General features: G+C 36.6%; 1 protein-coding gene and 1 non-coding gene across 2 annotated transcripts; one reads left to right on the top strand and one right to left on the bottom strand.

The window, feature by feature from the left end:
* The first annotated feature begins 2,703 nt into the window (after window positions 1–2,703).
* LOC128032580 (uncharacterized) lies at window positions 2,704–4,231 on the top strand. Its single transcript, XM_052621204.1, has 4 exons — window positions 2,704–2,934; window positions 3,295–3,381; window positions 3,454–3,619; window positions 3,816–4,231. The coding sequence occupies exons 1-4, from the start codon at window positions 2,704–2,706 to the stop codon at window positions 4,229–4,231; spliced, it is 900 nt and encodes a 299-aa protein (XP_052477164.1).
* A 14,919-nt stretch (window positions 4,232–19,150) lies between these two features.
* LOC128032960 (small nucleolar RNA R71) lies at window positions 19,151–19,257 on the bottom strand. The gene has a single exon (XR_008189299.1). It is a non-coding gene; the product is annotated as a small nucleolar RNA R71 (small nucleolar RNA).
* Between the last annotated feature and the right edge of the window lie 2,249 nt (window positions 19,258–21,506).

The following is a 21,506-nucleotide window of genomic DNA, read 5'->3' as shown; positions in this document are numbered from 1 at the left end:
AGGATTTTAGAGAGGGTCGCTCGGCCCAATATTGGAGCTGGAAGCTGCGGGTCGGTTACAGAATGACTCCGGTCTAATAGAGCCGAGAATCTTAAGAGTATTGCTAGAGTTGCCCCTAATATGGCTGAGTATTGGATTGATTATACAGAGAGGATTATGGATGACTTGGACTGTACTCCTGAGCAGAAGTTAAAGGGTGTTGTATCTCTACTACGAGATGAGGCATATCAGTGGTGGCTCACTGTTAATGAGGGCACTCAGCCCGACCGACTGACCTGGGAGTTCTTTAAGACCGCTTTCCAGGGGAAATATGTGGGTGTCATTTACGTGGATGCTCATAGAAGAGAGTTCCTAAATTTTACCTAGGGTGATAGATCAGTGGCCGAGTATGAGGCTGAATTTCTGCGACTAAACCACTATACACGTGGTATGGTGGCGACTAAGTATGAGCGATGTGTTCGCTTCGAGGATGGCCTCAAGGATAATTTGAGGGTTCTAATAGCTCCACAGAGGGAGCGAGATTTTGCTGACTAGTGGTTAAGGTGAAGATCACCGAGGAAGTGAAGCGCACTGAGCACCAGAATCGTAACAGAGAGAGGTAGGAAGAAGAGGGATTTAGATCCCTCGAGTTCCATTCAGAGGCCTAAGAAGAAAGGCTAGAGTTGATAGGCTGATCAGAGTTGGGGCTCCCATTGCTGCTACTGGACAGCTACTGTGTACTAACTGTGGTAGGGGCCATCAGAGCGAGTGTTGTAAAAGAACTAGGGCATGTTTAAGGTGCAATTCTCTAGAACACCATATTAAAGAGTACCCATGGAGGTCTGATCAGATGCAAGCTTTGGGTAGTAATATTACGCAGCCGTCAAGGGTAGTTTATCAGCCACCGAGGGATCGGGGTCAAGCTAGAGGTGGTAATGGTTTGGGCCGTGGTCAGAGGGCACCGAACAGAGGTGCCAGTCATACTGAGGCGATGCAGCCAGCTCTAGTTTATACTGCACATCGCCGAGAGGATAGAGGTGCTCCAGACGTCATTACAGGTACGTTCTTTATCTATAATGTACCATATACTACACTGATAGATATAAGATCCACTCACTCCTATATAGCTTGTACCGTATCTGAAAACTTGGGTATATTGGTTGAGAGCACTACGAGTGAGGTCATTGTACTGAGTTTGTTGGGGCAGTCAATAAGGGTTAACAAACTATTTAGAGATGTTCCTCTAGAGGTTCAAGGAGCTATCTTTTTGGCTGATCTGATGGAATTACCTTTTGGGGAATTTGATCTGATACTGGGAATGGACTGGTTGGTTAAGCACCGAGTGAGCTTAGATTGTGCCACGAAAAGGGTTGTACTGAGAACTATGGAAGATAGCGAGGTAGTCCTAATTGGGGAGCGTCAGAACTACTTATTGAATGTGATTTCTGCACTAAGGGCCGAAAAGTTGGTTCGTAAGGGATGTGAGGCGTATCTGGCTTACATCAGTGTTTCAGATTCTGGGGATTTTTTGGTTAAGGATATCAGGACGGTTAAGGAGTTTCCAAATGTTTTTCCTGAAGAGCTACCTGGGTTACCTTTGAATCATGAAGTAGAGTTTGGGATTAAGCTCCTTCCTGGTACAACTTCGGTGTCCATCACCCTTTATAAAATGGCACCGAAGGAGCTTGTGGAGGTTATGGCCCAGATTCAAGAGTTACTGGATCGTGGGTTCATCCATCCTAGTGTGTCTCCGTGGAGGGCACCAGTACTGTTTGTGAAAAAGAAGGATAGAACCATGCGTATGTGTTTTGACTACCGTCAACTGAACAAGCTGACCATCAAGAATAAGTACCCTCTATTGAGGATAGATGATCTGTTTGACCAACTCCGGAGGGCCTCGATTTTCTCTAAAATTAATCTACGGTCATGGTATCACCAGTTAAGAGTTAAAGAGGCTAACGTGTATAAGATGGTATTTAGGACTCGCTATGGTCACTATGAGTTCCTAGTGATGCCATTTGGACTGACGAATACACCGGTAGCTTTTATGGATCTGATGAACCGAGTGTTCCAGCCCTATCTGGATCAGTTCGTAGTGTTATTTATTGATGATATACTGGTATATTCAAAAATTGAGGATGAACACGATGAACACCTTAGAGTGGTTCTACAAATTCTACGAGAGAAACAATTGTACGCCAAGTTTAGTAAATGTGAGTTCTGGTTACATGAAGAACGTTTTTGGGACATATAGTTTCTGCTGGGGGGATTAGAGTCGATCCTTGAAAGATTGAGGCCGTCTTTGATTGGAAGCAGCCTAAGACTGTATCTGAGATTCGTAGTTTTCTAGGATTGGCAGGGTATTATCGATATTTTGTGGAGGGGTTTTCTTTGATTGCTGCACCCTTGACTAAGCTGCTACATAAGGGTGTGCCATTTAATTGGACTAATTCGCAGCAAGAGAGCTTTGAGAAGCTCAAGACTACACTGACTGAGGCCCCTGTTCTAATACAGTCAGAGTCTGGAAAGGAGTTTACTGTGTTCAGCGATGCATCACATGTCGATTTGAGATGTGTATTGATACAATAGGATAAGGTGGTAGCGTATACGTCTTGTCAGCTTAAAGCTCATGAGGTGAATTATCCGACGCATGACTTAGAGTTGGCCGCAGTGGTATTCGTATTGAAAATCTGGAGGCATTACTTGTACGGTGAGAAGTGTATCATGTACACTGATCACAAAAGCCTTAAATACCTCCTCTCTCAGAAGGAGCTGAATCTTAGGCAGTGTAGATGGATTGAGCTACTTAAGGACTACGACTATACTATTGAATACCATGTTGGTAAGGCTAATGTGGTAGTTGGCACACTGAGCCGTAGAGCTATGACTGACCTGAGAGCGATGTTTGCTCGCCTTAGTTTATTTGATGGTGGTAGTCTGTTGGCCGAACTTCAAGTTAAATCGATGTAGGTAGAGCAGATTAAGGGTAAACAGATAGAGGATGAGTCGTTGGGACTTCATTTTCGACAGGTTGAGAGTGGGAATAACAAAGATTTTTGACTGAATAGCGTAGGGGTGCTCTATTTTCGTGGGAGAATCTGTGTACTGAAAGATACTGAATTGAGATAGTCTATACTGTGAGAGGTGCATAGTAGCCCTTATGCTATGCATCCTGGCGGAAATAGGATGTACTACGACCTTCGTGAGTTATACTGGTGGCCAGGTCTTAAGTGAGAGGTTACCGAATTTATGGCTAAGTGTCTGACATGTCAGTAGGTTAAGGTTGAGCATCAATTACATTTGGGTTTGTTGCAGCCAGTCAAGATTCTACTTTGGAAGTGGGAGAGAGTGACTATGGACTTCGTTAGTGGGTTAGCCCTCACACCTACTAAGAAGGATTCTGTATAGGTTATCGTGAACCGATTGACTAAGTCCGCCCACTTCATACCGGTTTGTACTGACTACTCTCTGTAGAAGCTGGCTAAACTGTATGTGTATAAGATAGTGAGACTGCATGGGGTACCAGTTTTGATAATATCTGATAGGGATCCTCGCTTCACGTCACGATTCTGGAAGAAGCTACATGAAGCTCTGGGTATAAGATTAGACTTCAGTAGTGCGTTCCATCCTCAGATTGATGGTTAGTCAAGAGAGGGTGATTCAAGTACTAGAGGATATGTTAAGAAGTTGTGTGATTGATTTTCGAGGTAGTTGGGAGGATTACTTGCCGTTAGCAGAGTTTGCTTATAACAACTATCAGTCTAGCATTTAGATTGCACTTTACGAGGCTTTATATGGTCGTAAGTGTCGCACACCTTCATGTTGGACTGAGTTAGGTGAGCGGCGTGTTCTAGGCCCTAAACTAGTTTCTAATACCGAGGATAAAGTTAGATTGGTTCAGGACCGATTGAAAGCGACATCTGATAGGCAGAAGTCCTACATAGATTTGAAGCGTCGAGAGATTGAGTATTCAGTGGGGGATTTTGTTTTTCTCAAGGTCTCACCATGGAAAGAGGTATTGAGGTTTGGTCGTAAGGGTAAGTTGAGCCCTAGGTTTATTGGGCCTTATCGCATACTAAGATGTGTGGGACCAGTTGCTTACCAGTTGGAGTTACCTTCGAAATTAAATCAGATTCACGATATGTTCCACGATTCTATGTTGAGGTGCTACCGCTATGATCTCATTCATATTGTTCCTATTGAGGAGATTAAGGTTAGGCCAGATCTAACCTTTGAGGAGGAGCCTGTTTAGATATTGGAGCGAGATGTAAATGTTTTAAGAAGAAAATCCATCCTACTGGTTAAGGTTCTATAGCGTAATCATAGCACTCAGGAGGCCACGTGAGAGTCTGAGGATGCGATGCGTCAGTAGTATCCTCATCTATTTTGATAAGGTAAAATTTTGAGGCCGAAATTTTTTTTTAGGGGGTAGAGTTGTAACGCCCTAAAAAACCATTATATATTTGTTTTCGTATGTCTTTGACACAAATATCTATCTGCTTCAGTGGTTAAGTGTTCTGGGAGTGTCTGACAAGTCTTGGGTTTAAGCCTTGGCTTAGGCAAAATTTTTGTTTTAATTGAATAAACTCCTATCTTTAGTCAGTAGGCTTAAAAATAAATATTGAAAAAAAGTGTCAGAATAGGCCTGCTGGTCTGGTGATTAAATGGTGTGTTGTAGTGCTAGAGGTCATGAGTTTGAATCCCTGTACGTGCAAGGGAGATTTTTTTTGTACATGTGCCGTGAAGAAGTTTGAAATACGGTAAAATTCTAAGATTTGAGGAGTCTAGGGATGTTGTGGCTGATTTTTAGGAGATTGTTGAGGGAATTTCGGTTGTTGAGGGATTTGGGGGGATTGAGGGGAGAGTTTTGGGGAGATTTGGATGGAAGAATTTGGATAGAATCGAAACTAGTAGTAGTAATTTCGGTTACCCTCTCTTTCTCCCTAATTTTTTGTTTGCTTTTGGTTTTTCTCTCTACATTCATCTTTTATTTTTTTCTTATTGTTTCTTTTACTTTTGCTACCATTCGGTTCTTCACAACCTCCACCTACAGCCGAAATTTTGAGATTTCTGTAATCCTCTTTTTTCTGTTTCTCCCTAAGCCAAATGGTAATTGTTTCTTTTCCAAATCTCGGTTGCTCCTAATCTTTTGATGATTTGAGTTTATTCTCTTTGCTGTCAAATTGCTGCCAAAATTGTTATCGAAAGTTCTTTCCCCTCACTTTATTTTCTTTTCCTATTTGCTTCATTGTGTTCATTTGTTCCGTGAGTAAGCGTACGTTTTCGTGGTACGGTAAGTTATGTTTCTACTTCTTGATTAACTTTTGTTTGGTTAAGTGGTTTAAGGGGATTTTCTGTTGGTTGTTTAGGAGTTGACCAAAGGGCTAGAGGTCTCTGACTGACATCTTGAGTGGGCGAAACCTCCCTTCTTACTCTAGCGAAGGTAGTGTTGTTGTGAGTTTAACGCTTGGTCAACTTCTGTGCATTCGATTGAGTAAATGTTTAAGTAAATAATTGGTGATTGATCGGTCAAGTGTAGGTTTCAAAGACTTGGGGCAGTTTTCTCAGCAAATAGAAATTAGGTGTGTAAACACAACATTGAAAATCGGTAATCGGCGAAAAGCCAAAAAATGGGACTATTGACACCACACGGGCGTGTGGTTGCCGTGTGGTAGGCCGTGTGATCGAACATGGGCGTGTGATCGACGAGGCTGGCCGTGAGCAATTCATGGGCTGGGCCGAATTGGGCCTTGTGGGTTAGATGAACGTGTGGGCCCCACATGACTGAATCACACAGACGTGTGGGCCCCACATGACTGAATCACACAGACGTGTTGGAATATTGGGCTAGGCCATGTGATCCACACGACCAGGGCCATTTTGGGCCGTGTGGGCCGCACAGGCGTGTGGGCCCATATGGGCATGCAACATGGGCTTGTGGGCCCATTTTCACTATTTGATGGCTAGGGTTGCATGGGTCGATCGAGTCGACTGTGGACCTACTGAAGGGCCGGTAAGCTTACCTGGACCCCTAATTGACTGAAAATGACTGTATGACTGATATATATATGTATACATGTTACCAAGCATGATGATATTTACCAAATTGAGATTGCATGCACTGTTGCCATGATATAGCATGTCATTATTATATATTGCATTGCATTGGGATGGGGGTTTATAATGTTCAGAAAAAGTGTACCGACAGGCCTCGAGCCTAGATTACTGGCAGCTCCACTGCAAACAACTGTTTAGTGCCACATTCGGTACTTTTTGGAGTGTAGGGATGGGTGGGTTGATTATATCCCCACGTGGAGTGTAGAGTTGGACGGAGTTGGAGTGTAGAGGCTGGCTGGGTAGGATTTGATGCTGTATATCTGCTACTGTACTGAATATTGATATTGTAATAGGCCAAGGCCCAAATGCATGACTGCTTCTGTATTGTAATGGGCTAATGCCCTAATTGAAACTGAAACTGTTACTGAAATGAGCTTAGGCCCAGATTGTGATTGCCTTATGCCTATTTGCTTTATATGGGAGTACACACTGAGTTTTCTTAAACTCACCCTTCTGATTTGACTATACAGGTAACCCCCAAACATAGACGGATCGGTGCGACGGAGGAATCAGCGGTGGCCACACGACCTATTTTATTCGACTTAGTACCTAATTATAGTTTTGCTTTTATTTTGGGGTATTTTTACTGTAATAATGGCCTCTTTGGATTTTAACTTTTAAATTGGGGTTTTACTTTGTTTTGACTTACAATTGCTAGTAGTAGGGATAATCGAGTTTTTTTTAAATCAATCAAACGTTATAACAAAATCACACAAATGTGCAATGGTTTTAAAAAGCTTCCGCAATAAGTGGCGTTTTGAAATTTATAACGTTTTAAAAAGAGAATAACTTTGTGATAATGAATTTTGTTTTGAAAATGAACAACACGTCCTAGAAATTAACATAAGATTTGGTAAAGAGGTTATATTGAAAAGAGATTTTTTATGTCAACTCACTTTTTCGAAAAACATTACCATGTCACATCCCCTGATTTAGCCATAACGTATAGGCCGAGTTTGGGCTATTACACCACATATGTCAGTGTGCACAAGTTCTAGGGGTTTTTCGACCCTTTTTTCTTTTGCATTAAAAGATTGCTTAGTCATCTTATCTTCAAAGCAATATTCACATTGTGGAAGATTAACTTCTTTAAAAGAACTTAAGATGCCGTCTTTCACAAGTCTAGTGATTTTTTCTAAGTTAATATGACTAAGTCTCAAATGCCAAAGGTACGTCTCATTAGAGTGAAAATTTTTAAAGTCTTTTATTTGATATTTCAATCTCAAGGAGTGAGTGCATTTTTGGTTTGATAAAATAGAGATTATTTGACATCCATCCATTACAAATAAGATTGTGATTTCTAAATATTGCTATTCCATTATTAAAAGTCACGGTCAAGCCATCTTTATCTAAACATGTAACGGAAATTAAGTTTCTTTTGAAACTTGTACATAGAAAATGTCTCTTAAAATAATCTTCCTAAAATTATCAAAATAAAGATGTATATCTCCCACTACTTCAACTGTCACACTTGTTCCGTTACCTGTCTGCAACGATAATTTTTTATCTCTAAAATATTTTGTCTCCTCGAACCCCTGCAGAGAAACACAAACATGATTAGTGGCTCCCGAATCAATGACTCAGTGGTCAATTGAGTCTTCCACTAAACAAGCTTCTATCATTAAGAATTCCATAGATTTGCCTTTAGTGGCCAGGTATTCCTTGCATTCTTTACAGTTTGCCTTGAAGTGCCCTTTCTTACTGCAAAAGAAGCATTTAGACTTAGATAAGTCTTTAGGCTTTCTGGTTCTCTTCCTTTCTTCTTGTGGTGGCCTAGAGACCTTAGCCTTGCCTTTCTTAGCATGCTTTCCTTTCTCTTTTGAGGAAGAATTAATGACTATATTTGCTTCTGCTTTTTGGACTAGCTAACCGTCAGTCAACATCAATTCATAGGATTGTACCTTCATGAGTTGGGTAAGTGTCAGGTTTTTGTTGCCAAGGTTATATACTGCTCGAAAACCAGCAAAATCCTTGGACAAGATTTTGAACACCACCTCTATTTAGGTGTTTTGGTCCAAATTGGCCTTATTGTCTGTGGCTTGAGCAAAGTAGCCCATAAGAGTGATTATATGGTATTTGACTGGAGTGTCGGGTTTTTTCTGGGCATTCATTAAGCTAGTTATAGAAGACTATTAAGACAAGTCAGTTAGGCCTCTAAACATGTCTTCTTGCTTATCTAGAATCTCTTTAGCAGTCTTACAGCTCTCTAATTGCTTATATAGAGTGCTAGTTACGTTTGCCAGCATATAACAACAAGCTATCTCATCACTCTTCCTAGCATTTTATAGCCTCAGCTTGAGTGGCAGGAGGACACTTAGTATCAAGAACTATTTGAAGTTTCTCACAAATCAGGATAATTATTAGGTTCCTTATAATTGTTTTCGTTTAGTTTGTTTTTAGTGAGTATGTTTAATTAATGAGTTTGTTCCATTTTCGAACTGAAAATAAAAATTATATATATTAATATATTTGTATTAAGAAAATGTTTGAAAACATTTTGCAACATTATGATATGCATTAAAATGATGCATGCGTCTTACATTAAACCTTGAAAACATTTGTAAGCCATTGCAACGATAATTTCCACTCGAATTGAATCAAGCCACCGTGGGGTGATCATGATCAACTAGTAAGAACATGGTTATACACTTAGGCATTCACATGTATTAATAATCGTGTAATGTTTGAACATCATTCTAACTTAAGTAGAGCTCCATAGGGAGTTACTTAACTAGAAGTTCTTAAGTGTATAACCATCAACTCAACATCTATCGCATTATGCACCACAAATGAGTCATCATGGAACAATCTCACCGAGTAACATGCTTTGATTAGTTGTCCTCTTTTGAAGATATAATTTCTTGAGCTATCGCATGATAATGCCTACCACAAAGGTCATTCCAATTATCATTTGATCACAAGAGAATTCTTTTAACTTTCAGGAAATCTCCTCAGTGAAACCCACATAGCAATCCTATCGTAAGGTAGTGTACTTGCCATGCCATCACAAGAGACTATTGATGGAGGTCGTAGGTCCTGTTTAGGAACCTTCTCCCACTCAATATATTAAAAAACATGCAAGGTTTTTATAATTTCTAGTTTCAATCATGTATGATCAATATATGTATGACAAGTACATGTGACATTCTTTCCTAAACTAAATGGCATGCTTACCTCATGTATGCATGACATGCTATGACAATTTTATAATATTCACATTCAATTATTCACAAGAGCCGGTCAAATAATTTTGATTCTCTATAGTTTTTCTTTTAAGGGAAAAATCGAAGAAGTGAATATGAACCATGCACTAGGAAGGTTCCCAAGAAAGGGAGGTGAGTCGTATTTGACCAATTAAAAACCAATCTTTTCCTTGCCAGATCCAATCCTAGACATGCACCTTCTCATTACCACACTTCTCACATTTATACAACCAATGAGCAACATTTTCTTTTATTTTGCTTTGCATGCAAGATACAAGTGTATTAATTGTAATAAATAAATTTGTTTTATTAACCAATCTGTTCAAAAAAAAATACAAGTGTATATTGACGAAAATACTACACTTAAGGCACTAGATCCAACACTATATACATGAATAGCTACTGCATGCCACTTCACTTTGGCAAAGTCTGGATCAATCCCTCCTAATTATTCTGAGTCTTTGTCTAACATGCATTCGAGCAAAAAGTTTATAAGTTCCAAGGAACGTAGTGAGATCTGCATATGGAGATTTTAAAAAAAACTTGAGAATTCTAGCTTAGAATTAAAATTCTTGAATTTCATAGGAGCATTCACGAACTTAGTTGTGAAGGCCCTTGCCCTTTGAGTTCTGAGCCATTAATTTGTAGACTAGATCCTGGTCTGATCTCGACCATCTCCCTGATACTAAGATTCATTACTTTTGGCTAGAGACGCTTGGCAGCTACCCAAGTAATTGTCCTAACTACAATTTTTACCAGAATACAATGTCCTCACTACCTTGGAGTACTAATGCTTACACCAAAATATCAAGTACTCGCATTGTCGATCCATTCCTTAAAAGGGCTTCATTAGACATGCAGTTCCTACCTTTTATAGATCAAAAATATTTCTACCATATTTCATGGACCTAACGGACCTCCGCATTCCACTATTCTTTAACGGATTTTACTAGGCAATGAACCTTGAGTAGGGATTTACTCACACGAAGACTGTTATCTATTTATTCAATCTTTTTGAATTTTTTGTTGACTTACTAATTTATGACTGCATCCTATTATAGCCTAATCTGTGTTTACTTAAACCAAGTTGGATCCGCAGCTTCCTTGGTAGACTAGTTTTGATGTACATTATGTATACCTCTTTATCTAAGGAGTCTCTTCCTCTTTTCATCCTAACTGGGGTTGAGGCGTTTCCTTGGCCCCATTCATCGTCATCTTTGGCAATTTCTCTTATTATCCCTGTGGTTTGTGTTCCTCACATGCCAAGCTCATTCAATCTTGTGACTTATTACACCAGTCACATTGCAAACTCTACTGTAATTCTTGGCGTCCCTCTTGAAATGCAGACTTTCCAATTGTGATTCCCATATTTTACACCCTGGCGAGCTTCCTTGTGTTTTCTGTCTCGACAGACTACCCCGTGTTTACTGTCTCGATGGACTACCCCGTGTTAGCTATCTCGACGGACTACCTCATGTTTACTGTCTTGGCAGACTACACCGTGTTTGTTGTCTTGATGGACTTTGTTGGTTGCCATAGTCGAGCTATGGTACATTAGACCTCTTTTGAGGTGTTGCCTCATAGGATCTTACTGCCATCGTAGTGTCACCCCATAGAGCTTGTTGACCACCGTCACGGTGTTGCTCTATGGAACCAAATAATCGTTGTCATGGTGTCACCCCGAAGGACTAGTTGATATCATTTCATTTCTTTTTCAACCTTGATGTTAAAACATAGAAGCGTCCCCTCCGTAAGTCCTGGAGCTTTGCACATCATGGTTTTCTCTCAGCAACTTCGTATGGCGGTATTTAACAGGAATTCCATTTTCCATATTCCTTCCCCTATTCCTCCATTTTGTCATTCCTAACCTTGATGCTCGAACACCACAATGTCCCTTCCGCAAGGCCCAGAGCTTCGCACATCACAGTTTGCACTCAGCAACATTGTATAGCGGTATCTAACAGAAATTCTCATTTCCAAGTCCTAACTTCATTTATCCCGTTAACACTTTCCCTCACACTATGCATACATTACTCAAGCATATCATACAATTTATCATTAAACAAACATCACGCCAAATTATCTATCACCAACTATCTACCATAAAACAATCAACAGACAACTGATAAGAGCTCACACAGTATTGTGCACATACACAACCTACTCTTTCTTCAAGCTTATACACACCGTATCTTAGGAAACCTCAGTACATCATCAACATGATACATGCAAGTCACATATCATCATCTATCATCCAAAGGTAAGTTATAGAAATTCATCTCACTTTCTTATCCTTGTCAACTTAGCTTGTCCAAACGCCAGAGCCTCTTTTGTTCTGGCAGCTAAGCATGATAACCATTTACAAAAGCTTTTAAGGGTTCTTACTCTAGTCTTTTCTTCAGTCCACGAGTAAAGAAAGGTAAAAAAGCTTACCAGCTCCTTAATTTCTCTACTACTAAGCTTCAACACATAAGACTACTACGACATGCAGAGCTTCCTTCAGCTACATCCTCTTCTTCTTCAGAGTGATTAGGAAATTTCTTCTCCATACACACCTATATATATACTCTTGTGGCGCGACCTTCACCGATTGTCACAACCATTCATCCTTAATAATTTTGTCTCTCTCTATAGAACTAACCAGTTCCCATCTAACTAAACTAGAATTGAGATTCAACTAATCACAATTTAGTCATTAAAATTTTAAAATTCCCAGTGAAGCCCAACAATTCGCTACTCCTTGCAATTTAGTCCTAGCTTTCCTTAATTTCGGGTTAATTAAAAATAATCGGATGTTACAACATATCATATACACATCCAAAATAGGCATATTATATGGACCATTTTATCACCATTCAAAATTTTCACATCAAAACCTAAACACATGCCACATAACCGAGTCTGGAATGAATTTAAAAGTCTACCAAAGCTAAAGCTGGATATTGTGAGCTTTGGAGTGATCCGATAGACACGTTCAACAAAATGCCAACTACAGAAACAGAGTAAGAATTATGAATGCTTAATAACTTCATAGGAACTAAAACAGTAAACTCACCTCAATTATAATTAATATAATGAATTAAATACTATATGACTTTCCCGTTTCCACATTTAACAGTAATAAGGTGAGATCATTAGATGCAAGTTTCAAACAATTCAATTTATACAATACCATTTACTCAATTCGATGTCCATTAATCAGTATCATCAAATATTTATATGCTTCAGATAAATTATTCAATCGTCAAATAACATACCCAATTTATACAATTCAATCCAAATCAATACCACAAACCATTGAGCATAATAAGAAACATTTACATCATTCCAATTTCATTTAACCATTTCCAATCACAATATACAATATCAATCATTCAATTCCTTTTAACCAAAACCATTTAGCCTGATGAAATAAAATAAGAAATTCGGATACACGGGTAACCACCAAAACACACCAGAAAGCATCATAGTGCTGAATAGAGGTGCCGAAGTGTGAATAGAGGCATCAAAGTGCAAACAGAGGCACCAAAGTGCAAACCCTGTACAAGTGTGCTACTAACCCTATTGGGATGCCAATTGTATCCTATCCTATTGTTAATTCGGCCATGATTTACACATTAGTATCATTTACTACAATTCATTGCATTGCTCACATTTTGTACAATTCCAACCACAATTCAAAATATAATCACATATCATCAATTTTAGTCCACTTGATGTCAAAACAATATATATACCTTTTAGCAATATAACATCACCATGTATATATCATACACTCGTATAATAAATTTTACATTCATTCAATACTGCATATCTATCCGTATTATCACAAATCTCACATTCTCCGATGTAGTCCTTTTGATGCCATAAGTCATTGAAATTTATAGTAAGCTCCATATGAACTTACCTTGAAAACGACAACTACAAAGTGTTAGGGACTAATATGCAATTTCTCTTTTTTTTTCACGATTATCTATCGATTGATTCAAATCCAAATCTATAATAATTCATTATAATTATCAATTTCAATAGCTTTTTATCATCTTAGTATATGAATATAACAACTTAATTTAATTTTACACAATTTGCCTAAAGTTTTCATTTATTCAATTTAGTCCCTAAAATCAAAATAGCTATATCTTTAAATTTTAATATTTATTTTTCAATATGATTTCAATTTCATCCCTATACAGCCATCTAAATTCAATAATTATAGAAATTTCATGTCAATTCCAAAATATTTTCATTTTAGTCCCAAAGGTCAAAACTAACAAAAGTCACTTTACACATTAGTCCTTAATCAATTCTAAGCTTACAACCAATCCATTTAACAAAAAAACATAAAAAATCATCAATGGAAATATTTCAAAACTTTAATAATTTTACGATTTAGTACCTGCGATAGTTAGATTAAGCTACAACGATCTAAAAAAACATAAAATTTATGAAAAACGGGCTTAATTTGGACTTACATGCAAGAGCTTAATTTTGGCCTAATTTTCTTTAGCTTCAACCATGGGGAACTGGGTGAAGATGATAGGAAAATGAAGGTGATGGTTGTCTTTTTAGGTATTACAAATTTTAACATAAAAAAATATAAAATTTAATTAAAAATAATATCCTTTTAAAACATCATCATTCCACCGCCCATTAACCTTTAAAAATGTTTAATTCTCATTGAAAACCTAAAAATTTATTAATTAATCATTCTAACTAGTAAAAATTAATAGCGATTAACTTTTACATTTTTACAATTTAGTCATTATACATGAATTAATCACTAAATCGAAAAATTACTAATCTAAAATTCAATTCACCTATACAATAACTCCATAAATATTTAATAAAAAATTTACAGGCATTTTTTACAAAATCGAGGTCCCGATATCTCATTTTTTGACACCACTGATTTTAGGGTCAATACACTTGTACTTTAACTAACTATCCAGTTGAAAAATTTCACTAGACCAAAATTCAATATAAAATTATAATTAACTTGTAAATATTAATTAATAATATTTAGGGAGTCAATCATAAAGAATGGGGCTCTAAAATCACCGTTTCCAGAACCATTGAAAATTGGGTTGTTACAATGTTGTAACTAAATGGTCTAGGTACAAGCTCCCATACTTCATTCCTCTCGAACTGTTGCAACTCTTCTTGCACAACCTGAATACAATCAACATCATTTAGGGCCTCTTCAACTCGTTTTGGCTCGATTTGAGAAGTGTAACAAGCTAATCGAACCATGCCTCTAGAATTCTGTCTTGGTCTACCTCTTCTTTTCTTTTTTTTTCATCATGGACATCACTAATAGTATTTGTTATTGAATGATTCTTCTTGAACCTTGAAAAAGGTTGAAGTGGTTTAGCATCGATAGACTGGTCATAAGTTTGATCAATAACTTAAACTTCTTAGCTCTCTATTTCTCACTTTTCTTCAAGTTTCCCAGTGCTAAGAGGAGTGGGCACAACCACAGACAAATTTTTAGAAGGTTTATAATCCTCATCATCACTATTGATCTCTTGTACTCCAACATCATCAACTATCGCATTGCAAGACTCCATAACCTTTTGGATTCATTTCTTGAACACTATAAAGGTTTTACTGTTGTTAGGATAACCAAGGAAGATCCCATTGTCAAACTTAGAATCGAATTTACCTTGGTATTCTTTGTCTATCAGAATGAAACATGTACTCCCAAAGACATCAAATACTTCATTGTAAGATTGTTTCCCTTCTACAACTCATATAGAGTCACAAGTTTTTTTGGTGTGATCAACATTCAGTTGATCATAGGAGTAACATGTTAACTGCCTCACCCCAAAAACAATGAGCAATGCCATTACTATTGAGCATTACTCTGGCCATTTCCTACACTTTCATGTTCTTTAGTTCCACCACTCCATTTTGTTGGGGTATCTTTGGTGTAGAAAGTTCATGATGGATCCCCTCTTGATCATAAAACTAAACAAACTTATCATTTTCAAACTCGTGTCCATGATCACTTCGAATCCTTCTTACCATGCCAATAGTTCTTCCCTTTTCATTCATCAACACTCTACAAAATCTTTTAAATTCATCAAATGCATTTGATTATCTCTAAAATACCTTACCTATGTATACCCGGAGTAGTCATAAACACATACAAGAACATATCTATTCCTTTCTAGGCTTTTTGTTTGCATACGACCAAACAAGTGGCGCTTTGGTCTAAATATGAGCCACCTTTTGATTCTTTTCACGATGTTGTTTGCCTTTCATACAACGTTTACACACATTAGGTGTAACAACCAACACGGTCGCCGGATCTAAATGCGTGATGTTACATTACATTGCGAAGCAACTCCTTACATAATCATAAATTTTAAATCATAGCTATCATTCAAACCAAGTTATTTATCAAACATATTCAGAAATATACAATCATAATGTATAAGTGTCAAATTGATCATTTTATAGTTTCAAATTCATCATTTTACAGAGTTATGGAAGGTGAAATTTAGAGTTAAGACTTGAATCCAACTCAACTATCAAATTTCTATGTTGTGTCTCGAGACAACAGACTTCTTGTCTCAAGGCAGGCCTCATTTTAATTAGGTTTTTTTGTTTCGTTATCAACATGTCTTGGGGCATTAGATATCGTGTCTCAGGGCAAGGTCCCTTATGTTTCAAGACCAACCTCCATTGTTTTCTTATTTTATCTTTGATATTTAAATGTCTTGAGACAAGGGGTTCTTTTCTCGAGACCTAGAGCAAGACAAAGCTAGTTTAGCTTCGAAGTTTATTTGTCTCGAGATGAAGGCCACTTGTCTTGAGACTTATATAGGATTGTACTGAGATTAGCTTACCAAGTCTCGAGACACTAAGTAGGTCAGAATACGAGGTAAATTTTATTCTTATGATCTTGAGACATGATTGTACTGTTTCAAGACATAATGGTAAAGTGACTCTAAATGCACATTTTTAAGGGTTCAAACTAAACCAAATAACATCTTAAGTAAACCTAAGCTTTAAATCAAAGTAATACCATCAATCTGACACATCTAAACATAATCAAACATCATCAAATCATAACAACAAACACATCATCATTTAACCATTTATTTCTCATTATCAAAATTATATAAACTAACATAATTATCTACTAATTAAATATTAAATTTCATATTATAAAACTTTATAGGCCAAATATCAAATATACCAAAATGATCATTTAAACAACATGACCCAAAACAACCTAGGTACATGCCATTCCAACTTAAACACATATATACATTCAAAAGAGGTAGCGAAATGATTCCCAAGCTGAGTTGTTAAGAATGAATGTTTTGAAACTTCCAACCTACTGGTAAGTCTAAATTATAGAGGTTTATTTAACATATTTTCACTTAGAATTTATGCAAATTCCGATCATGTAGAAAGCTAATTGTGTCATTTTAGTTTATATTAAGAAATTGGGCATAATTCTAGTAAAATTTGTAATTTTACATAATTAGGTGTTAATTTTACATAATTTCACTTTATTATGCTACATGTTAATTTTTGTTTGCTCAATTTGCTGTAGTTGGACCACTGAATTAACAAATGTGGGAGCCAATAAAAACATACACATGGACATGAACTAATATCCACTTCATGTGGATGACAAGAAAACAAATTTGACCAAGAAAAAGTTGATTAAACCCAGTTGAAAGTTGATTAAACCAAGAAAAACTAATATCCACTAGTTGGGTTGCCAAAACTGTCAAATAGGAGGGTGAAGAGCCCAATTCGGCTAAGGCATGAAAGGTATCCCAAATTAGCTTTGGAATAATTCAATTGAAGATCCCTAAATGTGTAAAAAAATCAAAAATCAACCCCAACTAATACCTTGATTACCGTCCAACCCCATACCATAAATCAAGAAAGAATCGGTCACAAAATCAAGTAACCATCAACCCCTCATCCCACAATTCATGGCCGACCATGCAAAGGGAGAGTATAAAGGGGTATGCATGCTATTTTTAGCAAACTCCCAAGTTCTCCCTCAAGTATAAATAGGTACTTCCAGTCACCTTTCATGTCATCCAAAAAAAATTCTCATTCATCCTTCCCATCCCTCAAATCTCTTTTTTCTCTCCTCTTTAAAGTTCTCTATTTTCCCTTTCTTTTAGATAGCATTTCCTTGAGAAAAACTCTCTTGGCCGACCACTTTGAGCAGCAATTTGCGAAGGAGAAACCGCGAGAATTGGAGGAAACCACCACGAGAATTAGAGGAAGCCACCACGACCAGTCTTAAGGGAATTGCCGAACTCATCAAAGAGTTTCTTCTTCCTTATTATTTTCAATTGTTCTTAGTTGTTCAAACATGATTGAATGTTTTTCCATTAATGATGATGAATTAAATTTGTTTTAGCTTGAATAATTGCAATGATTTAATTAAATTTGTTTGATTCATGTTTATGTTGTTTTGTGCCTCAATTGTTCATACTTCAAATTAAAATCATTCATGTTATTCATGCATTAAAATATGCTTGGAGGCATTAGAATTAGTTGCTTAATCCTAATCAAATGGTGCTAATGGACGTGATAATTGGAAGTTGCATCTTAGTTTATATCCTATTTAGAATAAATTAAAGGTTCATAATAATATAAGAGAACACTATTACCTTGAATAACTTTAGGTTTATGTAATTAAATTGTTTCAAACCTAATCCCCCCTGTTACTTCACATAAATTCTAAGGATTTCTTAGTTAAATATGGGCAAAAAAATATAAATTTTTTCTAAGTATAGGACTTCGAAAGAACTGATATGAGATTCCAAGTTAACTAATGACCGAGTTGCCAAGAAATATTTTCTAGAACATTGTTAAACATGATGAAGAGTGAATCGATTCAAGTGTTGTGATTGTTCTAGCTTATTCTTGTTATTGTTGTTAAAACTTGTGAATTTATTGCTAAAATAACTTCATTTCATTTTATTTAATCTCATTTGCATTTAGATTAGTTTGCATTTAGTTAATTTATTTAATTTTAACATCCATCACGTTAAAATATTGTGTTTTCTTAACCAACTTGTAAATTCCTAATTTTACAATTATTGGTTAAAAGATACAGTCCCTGTGGAGACAATAACTCTTTAACTTACTTATTACTTGATAACGACTGTGTACACTTGCACATTCTGTCGCGAACGAAGTTTTTGGCGTCGTTGCCCAGGACTGTTAATTTAATAATTGATTGTGAAATTATTTCTTGAAATTTGGTTATTTTTATTTTTATTTAATTAATTTTGAATTCTCTTTTTAGGGGTTTATGAGCATAGATCAAATTATCGATTTACTCGCTGTAGGCCCTAAAATCAAGCGGCATTTATACAAAGGAGAGGAGAATGACTAGCCCAAAGACAAGCCGTAGAAATGGACCTTGAAAATCAAAACGAAGTTTAAGGAAATGGAGCTGCTAATGCTCGTAAGTCAATCCTTATTGCTGATGATAGAGATCGAGCTATAAGGCAGTACGTTGTGCCACTTTTTAATGAGTTAAATCTGGCAATTAGGAGACCAGAGATCGAGACACCACAGTTTGAATTGAAGTCTGTGGTGTTCTAAATGCTTCAAACAATGGGCCAGTTTAACAGAATGCCCACAAAAGATCCACACCTTCACCTTCGATTGTTCATGGAGGAAAGAAATCCTTCAAGATAGCCGGTGTAACCAAAGACGCATTGCAATTGAAGTTGTTTCTTTACTCGTTGTGAGATAAAGCACTAGCATGACTTAATTCTTTGCCACCAAGCTCAATTTCTACTTGGCTAGAATTAGCTGAACGCTTTCTGGTAAAGTATTTCCCACCTAGCAAAAATGCTAAGTTGCGGAATGAGATCACTACTTTTCAGCAAATGGATGACAAATCCTTATATGAGGCATGAGAAATATTCAAATAGCTACTATGTAAGTGCCCTCATCATGGGATTCCATATTGCATTCAGTTGGAGACATTTTATAATGGTTTCAAAGTACACACTAGGATGGTGGTAGATACTTCAGTAAATGGTGCTCTCTTTTCTAAGTCTTATAATGAGGCTTACGAAATCATCGAGAGAATAGCCAATAACAATTACCAGTAGTCGACAAATTGAGCAACTTTAAGAAGATGAATGGCAAGAGTGCATGAAGTGGATGCTCTCACTTCACCTGTAGCTCAGGTATCCACTAGTTCTTCAATGCATAAAATTTTTCCACTAACGGTTTAAACAATGTTGCAACTCAGCCACCGAGTCAATTTGACATTATTTTCTGCGTATACTATGGGGACTAATATTTTTTTGAGAATTTTCCATCAAATCCTAAGTTTTTTTTTATTATGTAGGGAATCAAAACCAGAATAGAAGTGGACAAGAATGATAGTCCAATTTCTATAACCCTTCATGGCGAAACCATCCAAACTTTTCTTGGAGTAACCAATGAGCTAGACTGAAAACAACTACATGTAACATAGATCAAATCAACCTCTTGGTTCAATCAACAAGTTCAGAAACCACCTCAAGATAAACCGTCCAACAATTTGGAGAATTTTTTGAAGACTTACATAGCTAAGAATTACGCCTTAATCTAGAGTCAAGTAGCAACAATGAAAAATTTGGAGAACTAAGTAGGTTAGTTAGCTAAGGAGCTTCGTAATAGACCATAAGGAGCTTTGCCAAGTGAGATGGAAAATCCAAGGAGTGTGGGTAAGGAACATTGCAAGGTAATTGCTTTACAAAATGGAAGGACTTTGGAACCCAAAAAAGTTGAGGTTGAAGATGAAAATGCAGAGGAAAAGGAAAATTAACTGACAGTTTGTAACATCCCAAAATTTAGCTTAATGAGAATTTAGAATTGCATAAAAAATAATAATTTAGCTAAGTATTTAGTTTTTAAATGTGAAAGCATAAAAGTTAATTTGAGGTCCCAAGTTCAAATCCTTTCTATTGCAAAATAATTAAAATTTACAAAAATCCATTGTTTTTAATGTATGTACCGTCCATACCCTTGTAACCTAGGTATAAATGTTAATTTTATAAAAAATAATAATAATTTATTCCTTTTTCTCTCACCCTAGCCATCCCTCCCCTTTCATCTCTTCCTTGGTCTTCAAATTTTCTTTTTTCCTCTATTGTTGCCGTCGTCCATAACACCTAGTTTTATCATCTTTTTTCTTTTCTTTTTGCCACAAGATTTTGCATCATCTCCTTCATCATATTGCTTCCATTTTTATTTAATTAAATCAACCCCAAATATTAAATCTTAAGTCTCCAAGATCGATTCCTGACATTGCCAAGAAATGTTATTGCCACCCATAGCATCTAGCTTGTGTAAGATCTCTTTCTCTCTCGTTTTCTTGTTAAATATTGTTAAATAAAAACCTAAATTTTTAGATATATAATTTGGGGAATTTTTAAATATTTAATGGATATTTTCCAGATTTTTAATCAATTCCTAAATCGGTTTTAGATCAGCCCCAAAATTGGCCACCGCGGGTGGTGGTATGCGCATCTATGGGAAAGAAATGGGGCTTTTTTTCTTTAATTCTTTACCATCTTTCTCCAGAATTATTGTGGGTTCTTGAGCCCCTCCTAATCAGCCTTGAAAAATTTTTTAATTAGGAAAAATCATTCTTGACCAATCGGAAAATCGGATATGATAATTCGAGAAGCGTAAGTGTGGGTAATCGTAAACTAGTTAGTTGTTTCGACATAGATTTTGGGAAAATGTTATGGATTGATTAAATTAAGGATTTTAATCAAGATTAGCTACTGATTTTCTAGTATTTAAATATTTTAGGTGCTGACCCAGACGCTTTAAATCAACAGTAAAGCCAAAAGTTGTTCGCACGTATGATTTGCATAAAAACAGTGTAAGAAATCTAACTACTTTGGATTCAAAAAATAGTTGTAATTGTGACGATTAGATTGAACCCATAAGTGGGTGTTTAGGGGATTTATAAGAGGTGTAATTATTGAGTTATATATATATATTTCTTTTACTTTAATTAATTTAGGTCCTTTTGAAAGTTTATTAAAGAAACCACAAGATTCGCTAGTGTGCTGCAAAAGAGCGTAAATAAGGTGTAGGGCCTAAACTCAATAACTTGTTTGATAATAATAAATATTATGATTAAATTTATGGTTTATCTTACTGATTGGTCTTGACTTAATAGCTAAGAAAGTAAATTTGTAAGTG

This window comes from Gossypium raimondii, chromosome 9, assembly GCF_025698545.1.
Source record: "Gossypium raimondii isolate GPD5lz chromosome 9, ASM2569854v1, whole genome shotgun sequence".
Lineage (NCBI taxonomy): Eukaryota > Viridiplantae > Streptophyta > Magnoliopsida > Malvales > Malvaceae > Gossypium > Gossypium raimondii.
This window is presented reverse-complemented; position numbering and strand designations above follow the sequence as displayed.